The 20,524-nt window shown below is 39.5% G+C and overlaps 1 protein-coding gene across 6 annotated transcripts in view; it reads right to left on the reverse strand.

Moving 5' to 3' along the window:
• The window catches only part of KIAA1549 (KIAA1549 ortholog), a 147,424-nt gene that overhangs the window by 35,923 nt on the left and 90,977 nt on the right, over positions 1–20,524 (reverse strand). For all 6 annotated transcript variants that reach the window (XR_009741793.1, XM_061444954.1, XM_061444952.1 and 3 more), the window contains exons 7-10: positions 20,169–20,228; positions 17,706–17,851; positions 10,334–10,511; positions 8,001–8,185 (exon numbers count right to left, since the gene is read on the reverse strand). Coding sequence is in view for 5 of the 6 variants with exons in the window: in XM_061444954.1 (XP_061300938.1) it covers positions 8,001–8,185; positions 10,334–10,511; positions 17,706–17,851; positions 20,169–20,228 (569 nt within the window). In the remaining variant the exon portion in view is untranslated. The remainder of the gene's footprint in view (positions 1–8,000; positions 8,186–10,333; positions 10,512–17,705; positions 17,852–20,168; positions 20,229–20,524) is intronic.

The following is a 20,524-nucleotide window of genomic DNA, read 5'->3' on the forward strand; positions in this document are numbered from 1 at the left end:
AGACCTTCAAAAATCATGGGGTCCAACCCCTATGCAATGAGCAGGGACATCTTTAACTAAACCACGTTGCTCAGAACCATATCCAGCCTGGCTTTCAATGTCCCCAGGGATGGTGCATCCACACCTCTCTGGGCAACCTGTGCCAGAGTTTTACCACCTTCACTGTAATTAATTTTTTCCTTGCATCCAGCCTGAATCTCCCTTCTTTGAGTTTAAAATCATTACCACCTGTCCTATTGCAACAGGCCCTGCTAAAAGTTGGTCTGCATCTTCTTATAAAGCCCCTTTTAAGTACTGAAGGGGCACAGTAAGGTCTCCAGGCTGAACCCCAACTCTCTCAGCCTTTCCTCATAGGAGAGGTGCTCCAGCCCTCTGATCAATTTCATGGCCCTGCTCTGGACTCTCTCCAACAGGTCCGTATCTTTCCTGTATTGAGGAGTCCAGAGCTGGACGTAGTACTATAACTTAAGGAAACTCTTTTTTCAACTTGTGAAGCAAAAGAATACACAACACAGTCAGAAACACTTCCTCTCCACAAATAATGAGAAAAGTGCTAACAGACTTTTAAGATAGAGCATGGGTCAGCAATTTTAATTTATTTTTGTGCTGGCATTTTATCGGGCTCAGTGACTCCAACACATTCATATACCTAAGAAGGGTTTAATGCACAGAGAAAGCAAGTGAATTCACATATACTGCAGAAATTAATCTGCTTGCTGAAATAACAAATGAGCATCACTGTTAAAACCTCAGGCAACAATGATTTGATATTGGCCCATTTCCTTGTTCCCAAAACAGCTAAGTTCTACAGTAAATTATCTATCGCCTTTTGTTAGGAAAGACAGAATTTACTTTCCCAGTATTAATCTAGTCTTAGTGGCCTACTGTGTTCAGAATAGTACTAAGTTTACCTGAATTTTGAAAATGGATTCTTTTTAACTCCTGTTCAAAACAAGCCAGTATACAAATGTCATTCTGTAAATCCATGGGTCACCTACATTTTGAATAGTGTATTCGGTTATAGTCTCCCCCCTCAAAAAGGATGGAAAAGAATTGGAAAACCTTCAGCCTTTTTTTTCAGAGGTTAGCAGTTGGGCAAAGGCCAGTTCAAAAGAAGGGATAAGAAAACTGGGACACCTCCACATGGAAAAAGAGATGATAGAGATGGGGAATATGACAGAGATCTGTAAAGTCAGGATTGGAAAGAAGCAAGTGCCTAGGAACGAGTTACTCATTATCCCTCCCAATACAAGGACTAGGGGGGCATCACAGGAAACAAAAAGGTGGCAGAATAAAAGCAAGATGAAACAAGATGATGTGGTTCTTCATATAACATGCTGTGGAAATGGGTTTGGAAGCTCAGATGGGTTTGGAAGGACCAGACAAGTTCATGGAAGAGAAATTTTTTTGGGGGCTGCTAAATATCATCACTTCTAGAGAACGTCTGCAAGACACAAATAACTAGAGGCTGAAGAGTTACTCAAGGAAAAGCATCATGTGTACTTGCTCTATTCTTCTCCCCTTCAATAGGCTTTTGCTTTTGGCACCTGGGCTAGCTGGCCTTTTGATCTGATCTCAAGACAACTATTGAAATGTTCATAAAAAAGCAGAGTGAGACATGTTATTTGTCATACCTACCAGTATAAGGAGCATATCCAAGCGTGGTATTATATTTCTACAATACGTGAATAGTTAATCCTCCTTGCAGAAGAATTCCTACAAAAGAGCTCCTGCAGAGGAACTGTCATCAGAGAAATGTATTGTTGAGAAGTAATTAAGACATTGAATACTGTGCTCCTTGTTAGAAATCAGCCATTGACTCTGAAGCAGAACCTGTATGCCGATTCCAAAAAGACATCATTTTGGATAGCTAGTCAAGGTTGCTATTAGAAATGAATGATATTTGTTATGCAAACAGTAGGCACAGACATGATCTCTTGCAGAAACTCATGTCAGTTTTCAAGTAGTTTTTTTATAAGATTGGTGTCAGCTGCCTTTCGTAACATGAGTCTCTTTTGACTGGAATTATCCTGCAAGGCAGAGCTGTTGCTTCGACAATATAGAGACGAACAAAGGCATTACAGGATGTCAAAACACCACAAGAATTCTTTGTATCAGGAGCAGAAGACTACTATTAGCCTCCAGCAGGGCTGGCCTCTTTGATCCTGGGAACATCTAAGAGGTAGTCTACTGAATACACAATAATAAGCAAAACTCTCACTTCAGAGGTGCAAAGTTACACCTGACATGTGAGATTCAGGTACTGGATATCCCTGGCTTGAGGAGGGGGTAAATGGGAATCCACACAAGCCTCTCTCAGACACCTTGCAGAACACAACTCATTACCTGCAACCCTGAATGACACACAGAGGTCTGTCTGGCTGTCAGAGCAACACAGATTAGAGCGCACAAGTAACAGTCCCCAGGTGATGATGATATATTAGCTGAGGTTTGCTGGCACACAGTGCAAACTGGCAGTCCTCCAGCTCTGGCACTATCCATGCTATTGCTTGAGGAGATGATGGGATACTATGTGCTTTGTCCAAGGCTTCATGGGGACTGACCAACCCCACCTTTCCCACATGCAAACACGCAGGAAGGACACTGAGCCAGAGACGTGTTCAAACTTTAAGAACCACAGTAGCTCTCACAGGGCTCCAGAGAGAAGTGACTTCTGAGTGCAGAAGTAGCTTTCACCACCTTATCAAAACTAGGGTGTGCCCTTACCGAAACTAGGAACTGAGCAAGCTGCTCTAAGTTAGCACTGCAAAGGCAATGACTTCACCATGCCCAGCATTTATAGGTGAGATTCTTGATATTAAGGCAGGCACCCTTGCTCTGCATAACTGTCTAGACCAGAAACTATGTTTAACGTCCAAGCGTAGGATTTGACTTTTTTCTCCAAATGTTTGTACACAGCAGGGGAAGTGAAATCCCTGGGGAACCAGATTCCATTTTCATTTCTGGATGTCCACAGAAAAAGAAATAATATTGCAAACTCTGTTTCTATTAGAGATAACATGTAGATTAGTTTGGGTTTTTTTTTCCTCTCTGGGGAAGACGAAAGGGGTTGGCAGTGTTTTCACACAAAAACGTCAGTAGTCCAGTACAGAACAGAAGGATAGTTGGGGTATTAAAGACATTTATCCATTTTTTCCATGAAGAAGAAAAATAAACCATGACAAAAATTCAATTGCTCACAAAAAGCACAGCTTCCTTACAAGAAAAGATCAAGCTGGGACAATGTTGTGGTGGATACAGGCAATGGCAAGAGAGAAAATCCTGTAATTTAAAAATACCATTTATGCATCTGTTCACTTCCAAAGGAAAGCAAAGACATCTTTATCCAGCGCAACAACCCAGATCACATCAAGGTGAACTTCCAGTAGGATGCTACAGCTTACAGAACAAGTCATGAATATTTGATGTACCCTTTAAATATCTTAGTTCCATCTCTTGAAAAGAATTATCCTTGCACAGACCAATGAATCTTGCATAGAAAGTCACTGCTCTGACCTGTTCCCTTAACTCTAGTTTCAAAAAAGGGTCCAAATAACCCGGATCTAAGCATGATTTTCCATTAAATCTCCAGAATGAAAAAGATAACCTGACGTTTTTCAGGTAATGTTAATCCTGCTTTGAAGCAGACTGATGGCTTCGCTAATCAGAACCTCCTTAAGATCTTTTTTTTTTTTTCCCCACATTTTGAGCCTTTCTAAGACAGACCCCTATGCCATCCTGTCTGCAGGACACCGATCCTGTGATGAAACTTGGTGGACAGATGGAGAGAACAGAAACTGGTAGAGTAGCATGGTACATCCAACCTGTGGGACAGGTCTTTGTTGAATAGAGTCTGCTCTGCCCATGTCATCACCTTTTAAGAATCATTGTCTTTGTTATTATCTATATGATCTTTAAGAGTGATCTGGCCCCGAGGGTAGGGACAAGCAGCAAATCTGGACTCAAGTCCAGCTTCAAGGACACATAAATATACACATAAATATGGCACATAAATATACATCTGATCTTGGGTACTACTATGGGTTTGTCACCACAGGATCTGAATATTTTTCAACACAGCTATGCCCACTGAAGTGGGAAATACGCTATTTTTTACCGTCCTAAGTGAGGGACTGTGACTCAAATATTCTGAAGGAGAGTAACACAGAGAAGGGACCAAAGCAGGTTAGCTGTGCTGGCACAATGCGCTGGCCAGTGACTGAATCGTTGTGTAATGCAACTATATCTTTATCTCACTGAGGTGCACCCAGGCAGCCAAACCCCCAGGAAACACCCAAAAGGCATGCAGAGTCTTAGTATCAACAGATAATAGTACTGTTTTGCTTAAACAGAAGATAGATTGTGAGGGTATGAAGCTTATGACTTGCTTTTAATGGGGCCATAAGAACACAGAAACTATACCTATTCTGTAAAAGTAAACCTTTACATATAGAATAATAAAATTAAAACTTGAATGCTTGTATTTTATGATAGCATACAAAAAAAAAAAAAAAGATCAGGAAAAAGCAGAAGTTTAAAATCAAAATTAAGTGATTAAGAGAAAAAAACTAAGAAAGAAAAGTCGGTACTAGAATGACACGAGGCTAAAGAATCCAGGAAAATCTGTAGTGGCTTTAAAGCATTGATCTGAAGAGAAGACCACAAATTTGTAAGAGAATCTAAAAAGAGAATAAAGATTTCTTGCAAAACTTATGTATTTCTTATGAAATCTGTATTACCGTGCACTTACAGAAGTTCTCTTGACATTTTAAGGAGCCAGCCTTTTAGTGGCAAAGTTTCCTCAGCAGCATGAAGCAAATAGTCTTTCCTCTCACCCCACTACCAACCTGGTTCCAGGCTTTTAAGTCACTAAACTGGATGCCACAAGCCAAACCTGCCCTCATCAGGCCTTCGTTGCTGTGGCTTGCATGCTTAAGGATCTTAAACAACTAAGAAATATATGTCACAGGTGTCATAATTTGCTATTGGATGCTACTGTGAATTCTGAACAGATTGTTACGCTGCCCACTAATCTGCTATGTTAAAATAGCTAATTAAACATATATAAAAAAAAAAAGAAGACTGGTGATACCTCTAGAGATCCATCAGTGTAGTAAGATATCCTATTTCATCTGAACAAGAAAATCATAGAATGGTTTGGGTTGGAAGAGACCTTAAAGATCATCCAGTTCCAACCCCCTGTTACTAGATCAGGACTTGCTCAAAGCCCAGTCCAAACTGGCCCTGAACACTGCCAGGGATGGGGCAGCCACAGCTTCTCTGGGCACCCTGTGCCAGTGTCTCACCACCCTCATAGTGAAGAATTTCTTCCTGATATCTAATCTAGATCTACCCTCTTTCAGTTTAAAGCCATTCCCCTGTGTCCTGTCACTACCTGCCCTTTAAAAAGCCCCTTTAAGGTATTCCCCGGAGCCTTCTTTTCTCCAGGTTCTACAGGCCCAACACTATCAGCCCGTCTCCAATGGAAGTGCTCCAGCTCTCTGAGCACTTTGTGGCCTCCTCTGGACTTGCTCAAGCAGGTCCATGTCACTCTTATGTTGGGGTTTCAGAGCTGAAAGCAGGACTGCAGATGGAGTCTCACAAAAGTGGAGTAGAGGGAGAGAATCACCTCCCTCTACCTCCTGGGGTGCCTCAGCTTCCGACCAACACACATTTTCCAAGTGCAAAACACATTCCAGACGTACTACATGGTTGAAGAGAATTGTCTTCAATTTCCAGTACTGATGTGCCATGCATATGATAATGAAATACTTTAATATTTATACATTCCATTTCTATATTTACATTAAAAGATTTTTTTAAAGATTAATGGACGTGAGAAAAGCTAGCACTATAAATACATCTTTAAGGCTTTTACCAATGAAATATTGATTTCAAGAGAAAAGCACAGATCTTTAACCTAAATATCCTTCCATTTACAGATGCAGTGCAGGCCTTTACTGGTACCCAAGTCAGGCTCTGTAAAGAGGGAATGGAAATAATTATGGGTGGGGTGAGGAAGAGGAAGCCTGAATCCACTTTATAAACTGAGCTTTACAGACCTAAATCCTTGACCACATGATTCCACTCCTTTGAACACTTCCTTGCATTTACTGTAATAAAAACTACAAAAAACACAAACAATTTTAAAGGACAGGACCAGCCCAAAAGTCCCTTATCATTCACACACTATTGGGACCACCTAGGGGTCTTCAGTGCTTGCTAAATATGCCTGATCCTGACCTGGAATTCCAACCCACTGATTCTATGACTGCACCTTCTGAGTCTATGAATACCTGAAGAAATCCCAAGGCCTGCTACTAAGGAAGCCAGAGAAGTTTTGTTTCGTGTCTTGGGCAAAGGGGAAAAATGGTTTTCGAAGTAGATTCTGCCAGTTGTTCGATGCGCTGATAAAAATTTAAGACACTTCTTATTGCTTTATCTCATTTAGTATTAAAATATGAGCCATCCATTGGTACATGGATTGGACTAGATGTCCTTACTGGTTCTTTCTACTTTGCTTACAGACACTTCCCTAAAGGCAAAGTGACAGGCTCCCTAGGCAAACTGAAATGAGACCTGCATACAAACAAGGCTTCTGACTCATGAATGATTAAGATGAAGAATACTGTGGAAGCAGCAAACAACTGAGCCATTTTCCAAAAAGAAAGTAAAACTATGAATGATGTTTCTGGCCTTACAGCCAACCCAACTGCTTCCTTACAAAAAACTTGTGACAGCACAGAGGTACTGAAAATGCATGTGATGATAGAGCGTATCAAGGGTAATGATCCTCTCCTGCCTTTTTGGTATGACCCTTCTCAAATTAGACAAAACTACTGTGGGAAACTTCTTCAATCAAAATCTGTGTTACATATTACCACAGCACAGATAAAACAAGGTACCGGGGGGTGAAGTTCATCAAAGGGTACCACTTGTTGCTGACCTTGATTCTGACACTCAATCTGCAGTGATGAGGCAAGTGGAAGTTACCATCGATTTGTTCTGACTGCTTTGGAAGTGCAACCGCTTCCACTTCTCTCATCTTTCACATCATTAATTATCTTGAAAGGGAGCATGGTGCACGGACAAGGCTTGTTACAGAGAAAACTGTATGACTGAACATGAGGTGACAGTGCAAGAACGTAACTACAGTTCTACAGGATTAGCACAAGCAGATTATTTTGTCTTCAATAATGCCTCTGAAGGTATAGTCAGTAATAAGCACCTCTGACACACAGACTGGTTCTCTTCAGCTGCATAAAGGAGAAATAGGACTTACAACCCTTTAGTAGCTTTTCCATTCTTTTTACCAAATACATCCTTTGTGAAAATCCTGGTTCACATGTTTTTTAATTTACAGTCTTGGGCAGGAAAAAGTCAGACTACTGAATTTCTCACCATCCTAATGCAGTCCTCCAACACTGTGGCCAACACACTCACCCATGTTCTCTCATGCAGATCCACTAATTAAAGTTCTAGTCCTGCAACAAGGTCTCACAATGGCAACAGAAGGGCCCTGGCAGAACACGAAGCAGCATGGATAGGCTCTACCAAATTCTAGTTCCAGCATGAGGTATAACGGATGGTGCGGCTCAGCTGTCAAGTCAGTTCAGCAGAAGCTCTCCAAAAAAAAATTCAGCCCTCTGCAGAAAGCAAGGTCAGTGATTCGACACTTAATCCATTTCCTCTTACTCAGTTCTAACCAAAGCCTTGAAATGAAGTGATAAAGACAGGTTCCTTTCAGCCTCAGTGCCCACATTTCAGAATGATGTGTCTATCTAATGCAGCACCATATACCTAGGAGAACAAATACAAGACTACGGGATTCTTGACTTCAACTATCACCTGACTTTTTCCCTTTTTATTTTTTTTTTTAACTGGAAGGCTCTGAAACTGTGTTTCCACATGCTATTTAGGATGGTAGGTGTTCCATAGACTCTCACATTCATTCATGTTCAGAATACTCAAGCTCCTCTCCGCACAGCACCCCCTTTTACCTTCTGTCGCTGCTGAATGTTGCTCATCGTGTCTGGTTGAAACTCCAGTTTGTCTGTTCGACAAAGTTTCCAGTATAAAATAATAACAATCAGAAGCACCACAGCAACTGGGACTGCCACACCAACAATAATCCATAGGTTGCTATTCTGTGACTCTGAGGTGGACTCCTTCAGCTTCTCCACAGCTGTGAAGTTAAAAGGAAGACAGCAATAGTACATGGTTATATATTTTAAACTGTGGACACTTCAAGGTTGTGTATTTTTACGTGCTTGTAAATGCTAGCTGAGAAATTTATCAGAAACCCGTTGGACATCACAGGAAATGTCATATCACCTATAAGTTAAGGTATGTCACGCTCAGGAAGCAGATGATCAATTGTCCCAGCCTACATTCTGAAGGCCTGTGCTTAAAGTACTAGTGAAAATACACTTCTGCCACAACATCCTGTAACCCAAACCCAAGCTGACATAGAGAAACGGGTCCAGAAAAATTACTTGCCACTAACAAAGGTGAGAAGGATTTTCCAATATTATTGCCTGTTTCCTGCTTTCAGTGGTGTTACCAGCTGCCTCTTCTCTTCAGTTCTATGTTATATACTTTGTGGCTTTCCCCATTAATAATCACAGCCAATTTGAAATCAGCAAGACCCTCTTCCCTAAGGTGTATAGTTCCACATGTTTTTATTACTTATTTTCCTTCCTCTGTTTCACTGTCAGTGCGTGAGATCCTTTAGCCCCAAACAGCAGATTTTACACTTTAACTACTGGAAACTGTAATCAAACCAGTCACACATGTAAAAAGTGAACCGGAAGAATCAACAAAGCTTTCACTTTCTCTATTTTGCATAGTGGTAATAGGTGGGACTAAAAACAACAGCAGTAATACATTACTAGTCAAAGTGATGCACTTTCTTAAAATGATGTCTTGAAGTTAAAAAGACTATTCTGTGCAATTTTATTTTTATATATCATTTTAATAATAGCCATTCTAATGATAAACCTAGAGATAAAAGGAACATATTATAATTCCCATATTTTATACATCTGACAGCTCATTTATGACATTCCATTTTGTTATAAAAATAACATTTTTTTGATCTAGTTTCTTCCAGCAAGAAGAAACATTTAAAAGATTTCTATGATGCTATGCCTCTTAGAAGGGCTTTCTAATGACATGTCAAAGATAAGTTTCAACGTGAAGAATAAACTATAAACAACTTTTTGCACTTCTCTCTAACCAATATCACAGCCCATTAGCAGATATTAAGCAGATGTATATGAGCTACTAACCCATTTTTAATCTGCTGCTTTAATGAGGGACAAAATTTAAAACCACATCCAGATGGTGCAATTATTACTATTTTCTTCACTTTCTTTCTGCAGAGAATTTAAAAAAAAAAAAAAAAAGACATGTTTGTTCTGCTGGCAAAATACTCTCTGGTACAATGCAACTGATGCCTCCGTATTGCACAGAAAACAGAAAAGATAATTAAATGTTCATGTCAATGAGGTATTTTGCAAATCATATACACGTCCATTACTGTTTAAAATACTTCCAAGTTTCTTTCCTAATCATAACATGGAATTTTTAGTAGGTCTTCTGTCTTGCTTCCTGAATAAAGTAACTATATGACTTTGTATTACCTGTCGTATTTATTCTGATGTGTATCTAGTAAATAAACATGCCTTTTATACTACCTTTACTGAAAGATGACATTAGTTATATATTACTGATGGACGAGCAAATAAAAATAAGGTCAACCATACTCAATGGAGGAAATAAACTGCTTCTTTTTTGCTTAGACCGTTCAAAACACCCCAGCTAGCATTAGCCTACATCTTTCACTTGCAGAAACAATAATTCAGACAAAAAAAGTAGTGTCTTGTGTTAAACATCACTGCTATTATTACTCAGCTAAAGGAAACACCCATTTCACACTGACACCCTCCTGTCCCACAGTCATGGGATTTGTGCAAGCTCCTGGGCAAAGTAAGTTGTAAAGAAATACTAGGCTAGCAGAGAGAGATGAATGGCAAAAAGCTATCTTGCTAGCACAGTATTTTTCTAGCATAAGCACTTGAGTGAATGCAGTGAGGCTTGCACTTAAAAGAGTCTGTTGCAATTCCAGGCTCAGCAGTCATCAAGAAGCAAAGCAACATCACATAGCTCACTGCAAGACTGATAAAAATTACTCCCTCAGGAGTGTCAAAATTGCAGCATCCCCATAACAAAACACTGCAACAGTGCACTCTGACAACTGTCCATCTCCAAAGCTCACATCACCCTTCCCGTTTCTCTTTGCTGGCATTAGCATGGATTTGAAAGGGCTTACGCTGTGCAACGGTGCCTTCAATGCGGTATCCAAGGATGATTGCTGCCCGCTGGATGTCAACCCTGTTCATCAGGTCTGAGCACTTCAGAGCACTGAGTCTCTCTCCATCTTGGTCCTCCACAAAATAGATCAGCTCCACAGGGTTATCAACCCCAACTAACCGTGACACGTTCACAATCTGAAAAGAAATCGGGAAGCTTTTACATTTTAAGTTGTAGTTATTTTGGGCTCCCAAATGTTTGGCCTTTCAGCCCTTATGCTCTCTCCCTCTTCCCTTCACAGGGCCTGGACCTTAATGATACTTATCTAAAACCAGACATTTGGGACAAATAGCTTGGCCAAGATTGAATCAATATCTGTCTTAATTCTCACTGTGTGCAACCCCTAGTGCATAAAAAAGATTCTACCTTGCACTATGCCGTAGAAATACAATTGCTGTTAAAGAAAACCCTTCTATCTGTGACACCAAAGAATATGATATAATACTAACCATGCAACTTCTGCGAGCTGGTACAGTTTGGAAAGTATCAGCATCCAGAGAAGTCTGATAGGTAGATGTGCCCTGTGCAGTGCTCCAAAATACTGTATGCAGCAAAGGTAACATACACAAAGGCTAGTTCTCTCTTCTGAGATGAGCTTAAACCAACATTGGGCAAGCTTAGATAGACAAAGCTAATATACAGTAATAATTTTCTTCTAAACTAAAATTCAGGATATTTTAGCCTAATATTTGCATAAATGATTTTGAGTAGAAGTCTTCCAGAGGAAGACAACATTGCTGGAGTAATATATTGGTCTCTAATTGCACTATTCAAATGCAAGCACTATTCAAGTGCTTACACTTTTCAAGCACTATTCAAGTGCTCCTGGGCCTGGGAAATCTACAGAAATATCCATTTGGTAACTGAAAGGAAAATTTCCTTGGAGGCAATCCTTGTATAATAAATTTTTTTTGTAAACCTTATGTCTCCATTGTCTTTCCCTGTTTTATGACGATGTACAGATCCAGTACTGAAGAGAACTGCTTTCACTCCAAACACCATGCCACTCTGGAAGCCTCTATGGCCTTTAGCATTTGATAATTCGTAGCTGTTGAAGAGATTAATGCGATTTTACTTTCCCCTTCTCTAATTACCTATGACGACTTTGCTTTGTTATTCATGGCATACACCTCTTTGTTTCAGGTTTTCCAGATGTTAAGCAGCTATACATGCAAATATTCTGTTAGCTTCAAATACTACTGTTTACTCTTCCTCAACAAAAGTACCTGCACAGTTGCCTTCAACCTCCATACAGCTCTCCCTGGCATCCACCTTTCTTCAGGAAGGAATGTATTTGATGCTGTGGGAAGTAATCCTTCCTACCTACTTCTAAAGTTGTTAATAACCAAAAGAATGCTTGCTATGAGGAAGCCCTGTAGAAAACCACTAGATATCTACATTGCATGTAAGAATCACATAACATTTTTGAATTCCTGTAAAATTAAATCTTATATATAATAACTCTCTGCTGCTTAACCATTTACATGTAAAGGTGAGCTCAATCTAGAAACAGGCCAAAAAAATAGTAGGAGATATTCTATCATGTAAAACAGAGTTTGAAGAGCTCTGAAAGGAACTGCCACAAATAAAGCAATATATTTTGCTTCCTTCAGAATTATCCTTTACTATGAAGTACATACTAAATAAACTAGAATCTCAAACACCGCCCATAGGTGTTCACAGTGGACAGACAAATGTTTGCCTCTCTGAGGCTTACAAAAGCAAAGTTCTATATTATTTTCTTTCCTAGTTTCCAACAAAACATTCATGTTGAAGGAAAGCAGAGCAATGTTCTAGATCAACAGGGATGATGTTCTGGTCTTTGGGGACATCAACTCAACATGTCCTAAAATAGCATTTCCCAAGGGTGGCAACAGCAAGGTATGTAATAAAAAAAAAGGAAAAAAAAAGAAAAAAGAAGTCTTCTAGGCCAAACCAACTGAAAGCAAGGAGTAATGCTGAATGTCAGTCACATTCGATGTAGGAAACAGAAAACCTACAGAGCAGGAAAATGTACAGATCTCTGAAACACAGCAAGACATGCTAGCAGGACCCATTAACCAATGCTGCTTCTCATCCTGAATACTATCAGCTAAGAGGCTATCTCTGCCTGAAGGTATAACAAGAGAGTATCAATACATAAGGTTCCAACATACATACTCAGCAGCTGTGAGGATGAATCTGGTTTCACAGAACCCAGACACATCATTAGTTAGCAAATGTTAACAGCTGTGTATTTCTGCTTCAGCTGGACTGCCTTTGCCACAACCTGGCCTCAGTGCACAGAGCAACAGGGTGATCGGACTGGTACCTTCCTGAGCAGCATTTAACTCAAATGGACAGCGAGGAAGCCGAAAGGCAGCATGGGAGTGAAAGGCAAGGGGTTTTACATCTAATTTTATGAAACCTTTCTGTATATAGGAAAGCTACAGAATTGGAGACAGTTTGAAGATTCTTAAATTGAACCACCACACATTTTATGGCATAGTGGAGTATCCTAGAAGTACCATAATTTTATGTGTGTTATACACTCATGGTAACACTCATAAGCTGGCTGAACGGGTTAAAAAATGAACTTCTCTATAGCTGCCTTTTGAAAGGGCAGAGGAGTAGGAGGACAGATTCCAGTGCAAGTTGCCACAACTGAAACAACACAATTTTTAACACATAATTCAAAACAACAGTGTATGACTCCCTATGCTCAGGAACAGGAATGGGTAAGAACAGTCACAGTAGAGACAGAAAGAAGTAGCTGGAGGTATTTTGGCACAGTATAGAGAACATGGAAACGACCGCGAATAAATTCAGTGAAGGATGGAGGTGCAGGCTGGTGCTGATGAACTAAGCTCACTGTTTTAAGGGAAGTTTTAGCTGAAATAACTTGTTCTGAATATACGGTATTTCATGACTGCTCACACCATGCTGAGGGAAGCTGCAGACAAACTTTAAAATTCAAGGGAAGATGGTTATTGATTTCTATTCCGGGAAAGCTGATGGCTGAGCAGGGTACTCTTGAGGTGACGAGAAAACTAGATTCGTATACAAACACAACTGTGACAATAGTGGTACTTCAGTTTTCATCTCTTGTCATATTGATTCACTGAACTTTTTAACTAAACTCTGAGTTTGCTGCAACACAGAAAATGGCACCCTGGATCTGAACTGGTTTTAAGTCTGTTTATAAAACTAAGGTTCACAGCCACTGTGCCAAAGTTTTACATTTTCTCTATGCTATGTTTGTGCCATTTTGCTCCAAATTATAGGCTTTGTGCAGCTTTGAGATGGTTGTGTCTTGCAGTATACAGAGGTGTCTCTATCCATGAGAGTGCTAAGAATGCAAGCAGAGGCAGAAATGGTATTTTGAAGGCAGTCAGCAAAGTAGCCCATGTGTAAAGAAGCATGTAAAGCATTTTACATATATACTTTGGCAATGAGAGATGCCATAGAAAGGAGATACAAGAATTTCACTATATGGCAGGCAGAAAAAAAGAAGAAAACACTAATTCAATTTCTGTGTACATAAATGATACAATCTGTGTTGATACCAGATGTGCATTTAACCTCCACGGAGTAAAGGCTTAACTGTGTTCAGGTGTCAGTAAATTTAATTTAAAGTGTTTTCAAGAGAATATCATAGGTCAGTAAACAGAGTTGCCTGGAAACCAAACCTAGTTCATAATTTAAAGTGGGGAAATTCAAGTGGTGGGCAAGCTTGCAAGGCATTTGCAGAGTGTCAGTCAGCAAGCGGGATGTCTCAGTCAGCAACCCCATCAGGATAAGGAATCATTGGATAAACTGGTTCTGGTTTCAAAGGCACAATTATTAATCAGAAACAAGCAAGCGCACATACACAATCTCCAAAATGTACATATGAAGTTTATTTTCCTTTTCTTCCACTCTGTTCATCCTCTAGGCAAAAAAATAATTAAAAGAGATTCTGCTTTCTGCCTTATTAAAAGTAGGATGTTAGCATCCAGGCAATTAAATGAAGCTGTACTGTGGTCTGAGAGGTTCAGCAGACAATGTAACATAAAGCATATGTGAAACAGGCATCACATGTAACCTGCCAGGGTCAGAGAAAGCTCTCATAGCAACCTGGATGAAGCAGCACTTGGTGACGTAGTACCAAACACTTACCTGCTGTGGCAGACCCTCCTCATGCTGAGCCAGGATGACTGGTACATGAACTGAGAGAGCCAGGGTGCTGACAGCAACACTAAGGAAATTTCCTCTGCTGACTTACAGCCAAAAAATTGGCCAAAAATAGAGGTAGGAAGAGGCTGCGGGCAACCTGATGGAGAGCCGGTCATGGGAGGAGTGAAATGCCTCTGAGGAAAAGGTGAGGCAGCAGCAGTCCCCAAAGGCTCTATTTAAAAACCTATAAACTTCCAGCAAGATGGAGCCTTTACTCAGATTACACACTCGGGAGAGCTGTCAGCAGAAAACAGAGAGAATGAGCCTCTGCCTTAATGAAAGCTCAATGAAGTCATTATATCCCCTCATCGCTACTGCCTCCTCATAGCACACATTACAATCACGGTGTCAATTAATGTGCTCTTTAAATCAGAACATCGTTGTTTTTGTCATGTAGTAGGATCACCTTTCTGTTTCTGTTAGGTTCAAAGTAACAAGCATGCTGATACGAAGGAAAACTAAATACTGTTGGTGGATTTTTAAACTACAATTCAGCCATTTAATTCCTCCAACAAATTAATGACAACTAAGATTTTGGAGTAAACTATTGACAAAATATAGCATAGGGCTCAGCCTCTGCAGATGCAATGCAAACCATGTTAAATGTGCCTTCAAATTTGCAGCAACAGCAGATACCTATTAAATATATATATATACCTTGCTCTGTGAAACATTAATATCAGCATCAAAAAAAAAAAAAAAAAAATCAATGGAACTATCTCATGTCTAACTGTCAGATGTGAGGCTTGAAACAGTTTTTTGTACATAAGGGTTATAGGCTTTTTTCCTTTTTTTTTATTTTTTTAATCATGGAGTGCTACCTGTTAACAGCACAGACAGGCAAACAGGAGGGGAAAACGTGCTATTTGGGCACCCTAGGTAGTCCAAAGCTCTTATTCAAAGTATCTAGGTTTAAAGAGTAATTTTTAGCATTTTTAGATCCTAACACATGCCTTTAGAAATGAAATCTAAACCTCACAAGGTATTGCTTCTATTTCCTCGGTATGTGAAAGGAAACTAATATGCCCGCAGTAACACTCACAAATAATTGCTTCATCTTCTGACCCACAGTCCTGATTTTCCACAGAGCTTAGAAATGTCACATTTCAATACACTATAAATATCTTTCACCTCAGGAAAAACATTAGTCTATAGGGGCTGAACAAAAGTGAAATGTGCGTCTAGTCTTTTGTGGATATATACATGCCCTGTTAATGAAAGTATCCAACACTTATTTTCACTTCATTGTGGCCTACTAGCGTAACAGTCACTCGTTTGTGTGAAAGGAAAATATATGGGAATGTAAAGCACAAAGAACCTTAATAGCTCTCCCTGAAGACACAAATAGATGCATATATACAATACGCTTCAAACATAGCTTATAAACTTGGATATGAGGAATAGAATTAGCAGCAGTAAAACTAAAAGGCTTAATGCAAATGACTATGGACCAGATCCTCAACAGACAAGGGAGCATCCTTGAAAGAAATAGTCCTCCACTCAATAGGCCACTACCTGGTGCTTCACTCCCACTACACACAATAGCTTCTAAGGCTGTCACACCTATCACACACCTTAACATCCCACCCAAAGCAAGCTACCAAGAAGCAATAGGACCTGATGGTACCTACTATTCTTGTTCAGGAAAGCAGGACAACCACCACAGACACTTAAACAGCAAAGTATGTCCTTCAGCCTTCCATTTTCTGCATCTTCTTTATTACGGTGCTAACTCTGTCTAACAGCACAGGCTGTGAGCACCTGAAGCCGCCCTGGCTATGTAGGATAGTATGATGTGTTGACCTTAACTAAGAAGATCCTCCACTTCCCAAAGACAGCAGTTTGCAGATTCCTTGGACTAATTAAGTGGCATGAATGAGCAGCACTGCTGCTGGGAACATGAGTTGCAAAATAGTTAAGTAATAAAAAGTCTTAAGAAAAATGCTGTATTTTCACTTTCTGAAACACTGTTCTTTAGGTGGAAAGGACCTGGTTGTAATTTTATCCATGCAAAAATAAATTACCTGAGCTTTATTATGTAAAATCATAAAATTGTAATCTACACATGTACATTTCACAGGTTGTGGTATCTTTGCTTGCAACATAAGGAATATTTGTTTAGTTTATATGAAAAGGGAGGATGGGGGCATAAAGAACACAGTGCAGTAAGAGGCGTTGGGAATAGAAGATCTGAAACAGACATCTACTTATGGTAATTAAAAGCCGCAAATAAGAAAAATAAAATAAAATCTCTATTACTGAAACAGATGCTTCTGAGATGGGAAAACAAGAGTAAGAAAATCCTAACATCTGGAAATTTAAGTGCTAGCAAAACCTGTTGGATTAAATTAAATAAGGATAATGGGTCGGTACTATTAGAAGGACATATGCGAAACAAATCAACTGTCGATGGATTAGCTGGACAAAGTAATTTTTAAGGAGATAAGCCATTAAAAAGTACTTTGGCTTTCAGTTTGTTCAACTGACTAGAAAGGACACGTGAGAATTTAAATATCTGAGCCTCCCTGGACATTATGTGAATAATTCCACCTGTGACAAAGCTATAAAGCAGCACTGGAATCCAGATAGCAGAAGTTGCCATGTGTGCATAATTTGATATGATTAATCATTCATACTTGAAAGCCATTCCTGTGACCAGGAGTTCTGTGACAAATAGGGAATTAAGGGGTAGTATATACCACTGTACTGCTGCATGAGTGTATTTCATATTTCTATATCAACACCAAAATACCACAGAGAGCTGGGAAGTAGCTGCTCCAGCAGAGGACTTTCTTTTGACTCAGATGATCATCCTGTCTCCTTTTGCTAGGCACCTCATGTAAGTCAGACAAGACAGACAAGACAGTTTCTAAAATAGGACGTTGGTAAAATAACTTTCAGTATTGTTTTTAAGAAGGCAGACTTTTTTAAAATACCCAACTGTTTCCATTTGTTTATGCTTAGCTTGAAAGTCTCCAAAAGAACTGCATTTTAAATGCAAATGATAAGCATCATCAACCAGTTAAATGTGACACATTCTTTTGAGTTTTCTTTCTCAATTGAAAACCTAGATGATACTAACTTATTCAATAATTTATTACCCTTTATTTCTTCCTCTGACTTTGAGCTCTTAATACCTGAACAACGTTGCCACCTGCAAAGCTGGCTCGTCTCCATATCCGCCCTCTGACCAACGCCTCGTTTAACAGGTGGGCTAGTTTCCGTTCCATCTCAGCCCGAAACACTTCCTCCTGAATTCGCTGGTCGACAACACCCAGGAGAACTGCATTGCAGAGAAAGTAACCCAGGAACACAAATGAATTAGTAAAACTTTTCAGTGCCTTTTCTGCACCTTCAGTTACAAGCTTTGAGTCACCCTGTGACAGTTCACAGACAATTCAAGAGCATCTGTATTCATATGGGAATACTGCCCAGTTCAGCCAGAGGTTACACGTTGGAAAGGAAGACATTGGGTGGGGAAAGGTTAAAATAAGGAGAAAAAGTACAACAGCAGCACACGAATGAAGTTCTGCATACCAAGTGTACCTTTCCCAGATGAAGTTTAACAAGATGCCAATCATAGCACAAAAAAACCTGGTTAAGTAGCCCTGCTCACTTCACTTCCCAACCCCAGGTACTCCGGGTCACTGGGGCAGCTAATGCTGGGAGGAATCCCTGAGAAGCAACACATAGGAAACATGAAAAAAGTATGGACCTTCATTAACAAGATGGCATCAAGTAAAAGAAAAGTGGAGTGAATGGAACAATAGTCATTCAAATGACCTAATTAAACAAGCCTAAGGGATAGTAATCCAACCCACTGCTGACTGCAGTGAAATGATTCAGTTTTCACTCCTGCACTTCTCCACTAAAATGCTTTATATTTTTTAGAAGTCCCTTTTTCAGCAAGTGTTTTAATGTTAATAGTTTAAGAGCGGTGCTTAATAAAAAGCCATCCATTTATGATAAAATAAATATATATATTTTAGATTTTTTAAAAAACATTAAAATCACTTTTTACATTTAAAAATTTTCACTGCAGATGTCAGAAGAAAGAAATAATTTCATGATTTCTCACAGACATCAACAGCATCAGTCTTCTAAATTCAATCACAGACTAAGTATCTCAGATTTAAATATCAAAGTAAATAGACAGTGTAGACAATGGCCTAAGGCTATTATATACAGAAAGAAGACGACCATTCTTGCCTGTGTATTAAATTTCAGTATCAATGAATTATACTTTATAGCATGAACTGTATTCTACAACCGAGAGGGACAGCTATAGAGAACACTGCATATCCCAACATTTTAATGACTCTTGGGATACATGCACATATATCTGGGTAATTTAATATTCAAAATCTTTATGCGAATAAATGCATCATTTTCCTATGTCATGATTCATTATCCTCAGAATACAGTATAGAGACTGAAAAGACTGATCTAGCTAAAGTCTATTAGCTTTTCCCAGGCAAGAACTGAGATTACAAAAAATTTCTCCACAGCAAAAAAAGTTCTGCAATTGGCTTTCACAATCTTACAGTCAAGAAGTTTAGAAAAACACAAAGGGACCTGATTTCTGAGCTGGAAGAACCCTCTTCTTACTGCAGTAACTAAGGGAACTTCTAGCAACAACGGAAAAACAAACCAAAGGCTGAGCAAAAGACAGCGGGGTTGTGACCAAAAAAACCCGCATCCCAAGGAAGGATGCCACTGGAGGCGCCATACACAAGTGTAGCTTCCCTCATGTTACTGAACATAATCTGAAATTCTTCATTTTTCTTCTCTAAAACAAACTCCGTGGGCTTCAGAAATAAAGTTGCAACTTGGTTTCCTGCTTAAAAAGTAAACTGAGTCACTGGTGAGAGGAGACAGGGATACCTGAAAAAAAGCAAGCCTGCACAACAGGTAAACTACAGGTAATAAAGCTGTGGGAAAAGTCTATCCAGTGGAAGCAGGATGTCTGGTTAGGCAGAGCCTGGTCACCTTTCAGGGTTTCTGCTTAAAAGAAGCAGGACGGATCTGCAGCATCCAGCCACCCTTAACAGCCTTTGAGCATCTAAATGTGACAGCCCAAAATATCTGTGAATTATACAATAAAACGTCCACAAAACTTGGGCAGGAGGGATCTGCTTTGAATGAATCAGAAGAGGTCAATGTAATGTGATGAAACTAATATTCTCAGAATGTATTTATTTTCATTCTGGATTGTTCCTGACATATTTTGATAGAAAGTGCCACACAGATAAAGTTTTATTTTTCACTTAAAATAAAAGCCTAAAAAAAAAAATAAAAATCAATGTGGCATATTGACGGCATGCAGAGTAGACACTTTATGCCTGACAGTGTAAGTTGTCTCACTAAGAATGAGCTGCTCGACAGATAAAAACTTTGTGTGCATCATCGAGGAATTGCAGCAGTTCATTCAAGACCCAGGAATTACATTTCCCAGATATTCCGGGTCAGTAGGCCTTGGGTTTCAGAATTTATTCAGCTCAGGCACATTAATACCTCATCAAAACGTATCAGCCTAAGCTACTGATATTTATGTAGGCTAGTTACAAAAATAACTGCATCCTTACAGAGGCTCTACGTACCTGTTCTCACCCAGGAAGATTTCATCAGCTGAGACACATTAAGCTTAGGATAATGAAAGGCTGAGGGAAAAACAGAATGGAGGAAAAACATCCGTAAGAACAGTATTCTCAACAACATACACCAAAAAAGAAACAACTTCATAATTTATACTGTCAGTAAGCATCTCATTCACACAGATGTATTACTACTCCTGAGGCTATGTATGCACAATGGTAAGGAAAGTGCCCCAAACATAAACTCCCCAGCTCACCTCTGAACAAAATGAAGCTAACTGAAGCAGTCAGATTTATTACGTGAAAGATTTCAAGCTGCTGTACTGAGGTCATTGCTCCTAGAAATTTAAAAGCTCATTGTC

The sequence above is a fragment of the Pezoporus flaviventris genome, unplaced genomic scaffold, assembly GCF_033815535.1.
Source record: "Pezoporus flaviventris isolate CSIRO_AGI_PZ_B2104156 unplaced genomic scaffold, CSIRO_AGI_Pfla_v1 ptg000002l, whole genome shotgun sequence".
Taxonomy (NCBI): domain Eukaryota; kingdom Metazoa; phylum Chordata; class Aves; order Psittaciformes; family Psittacidae; genus Pezoporus; species Pezoporus flaviventris.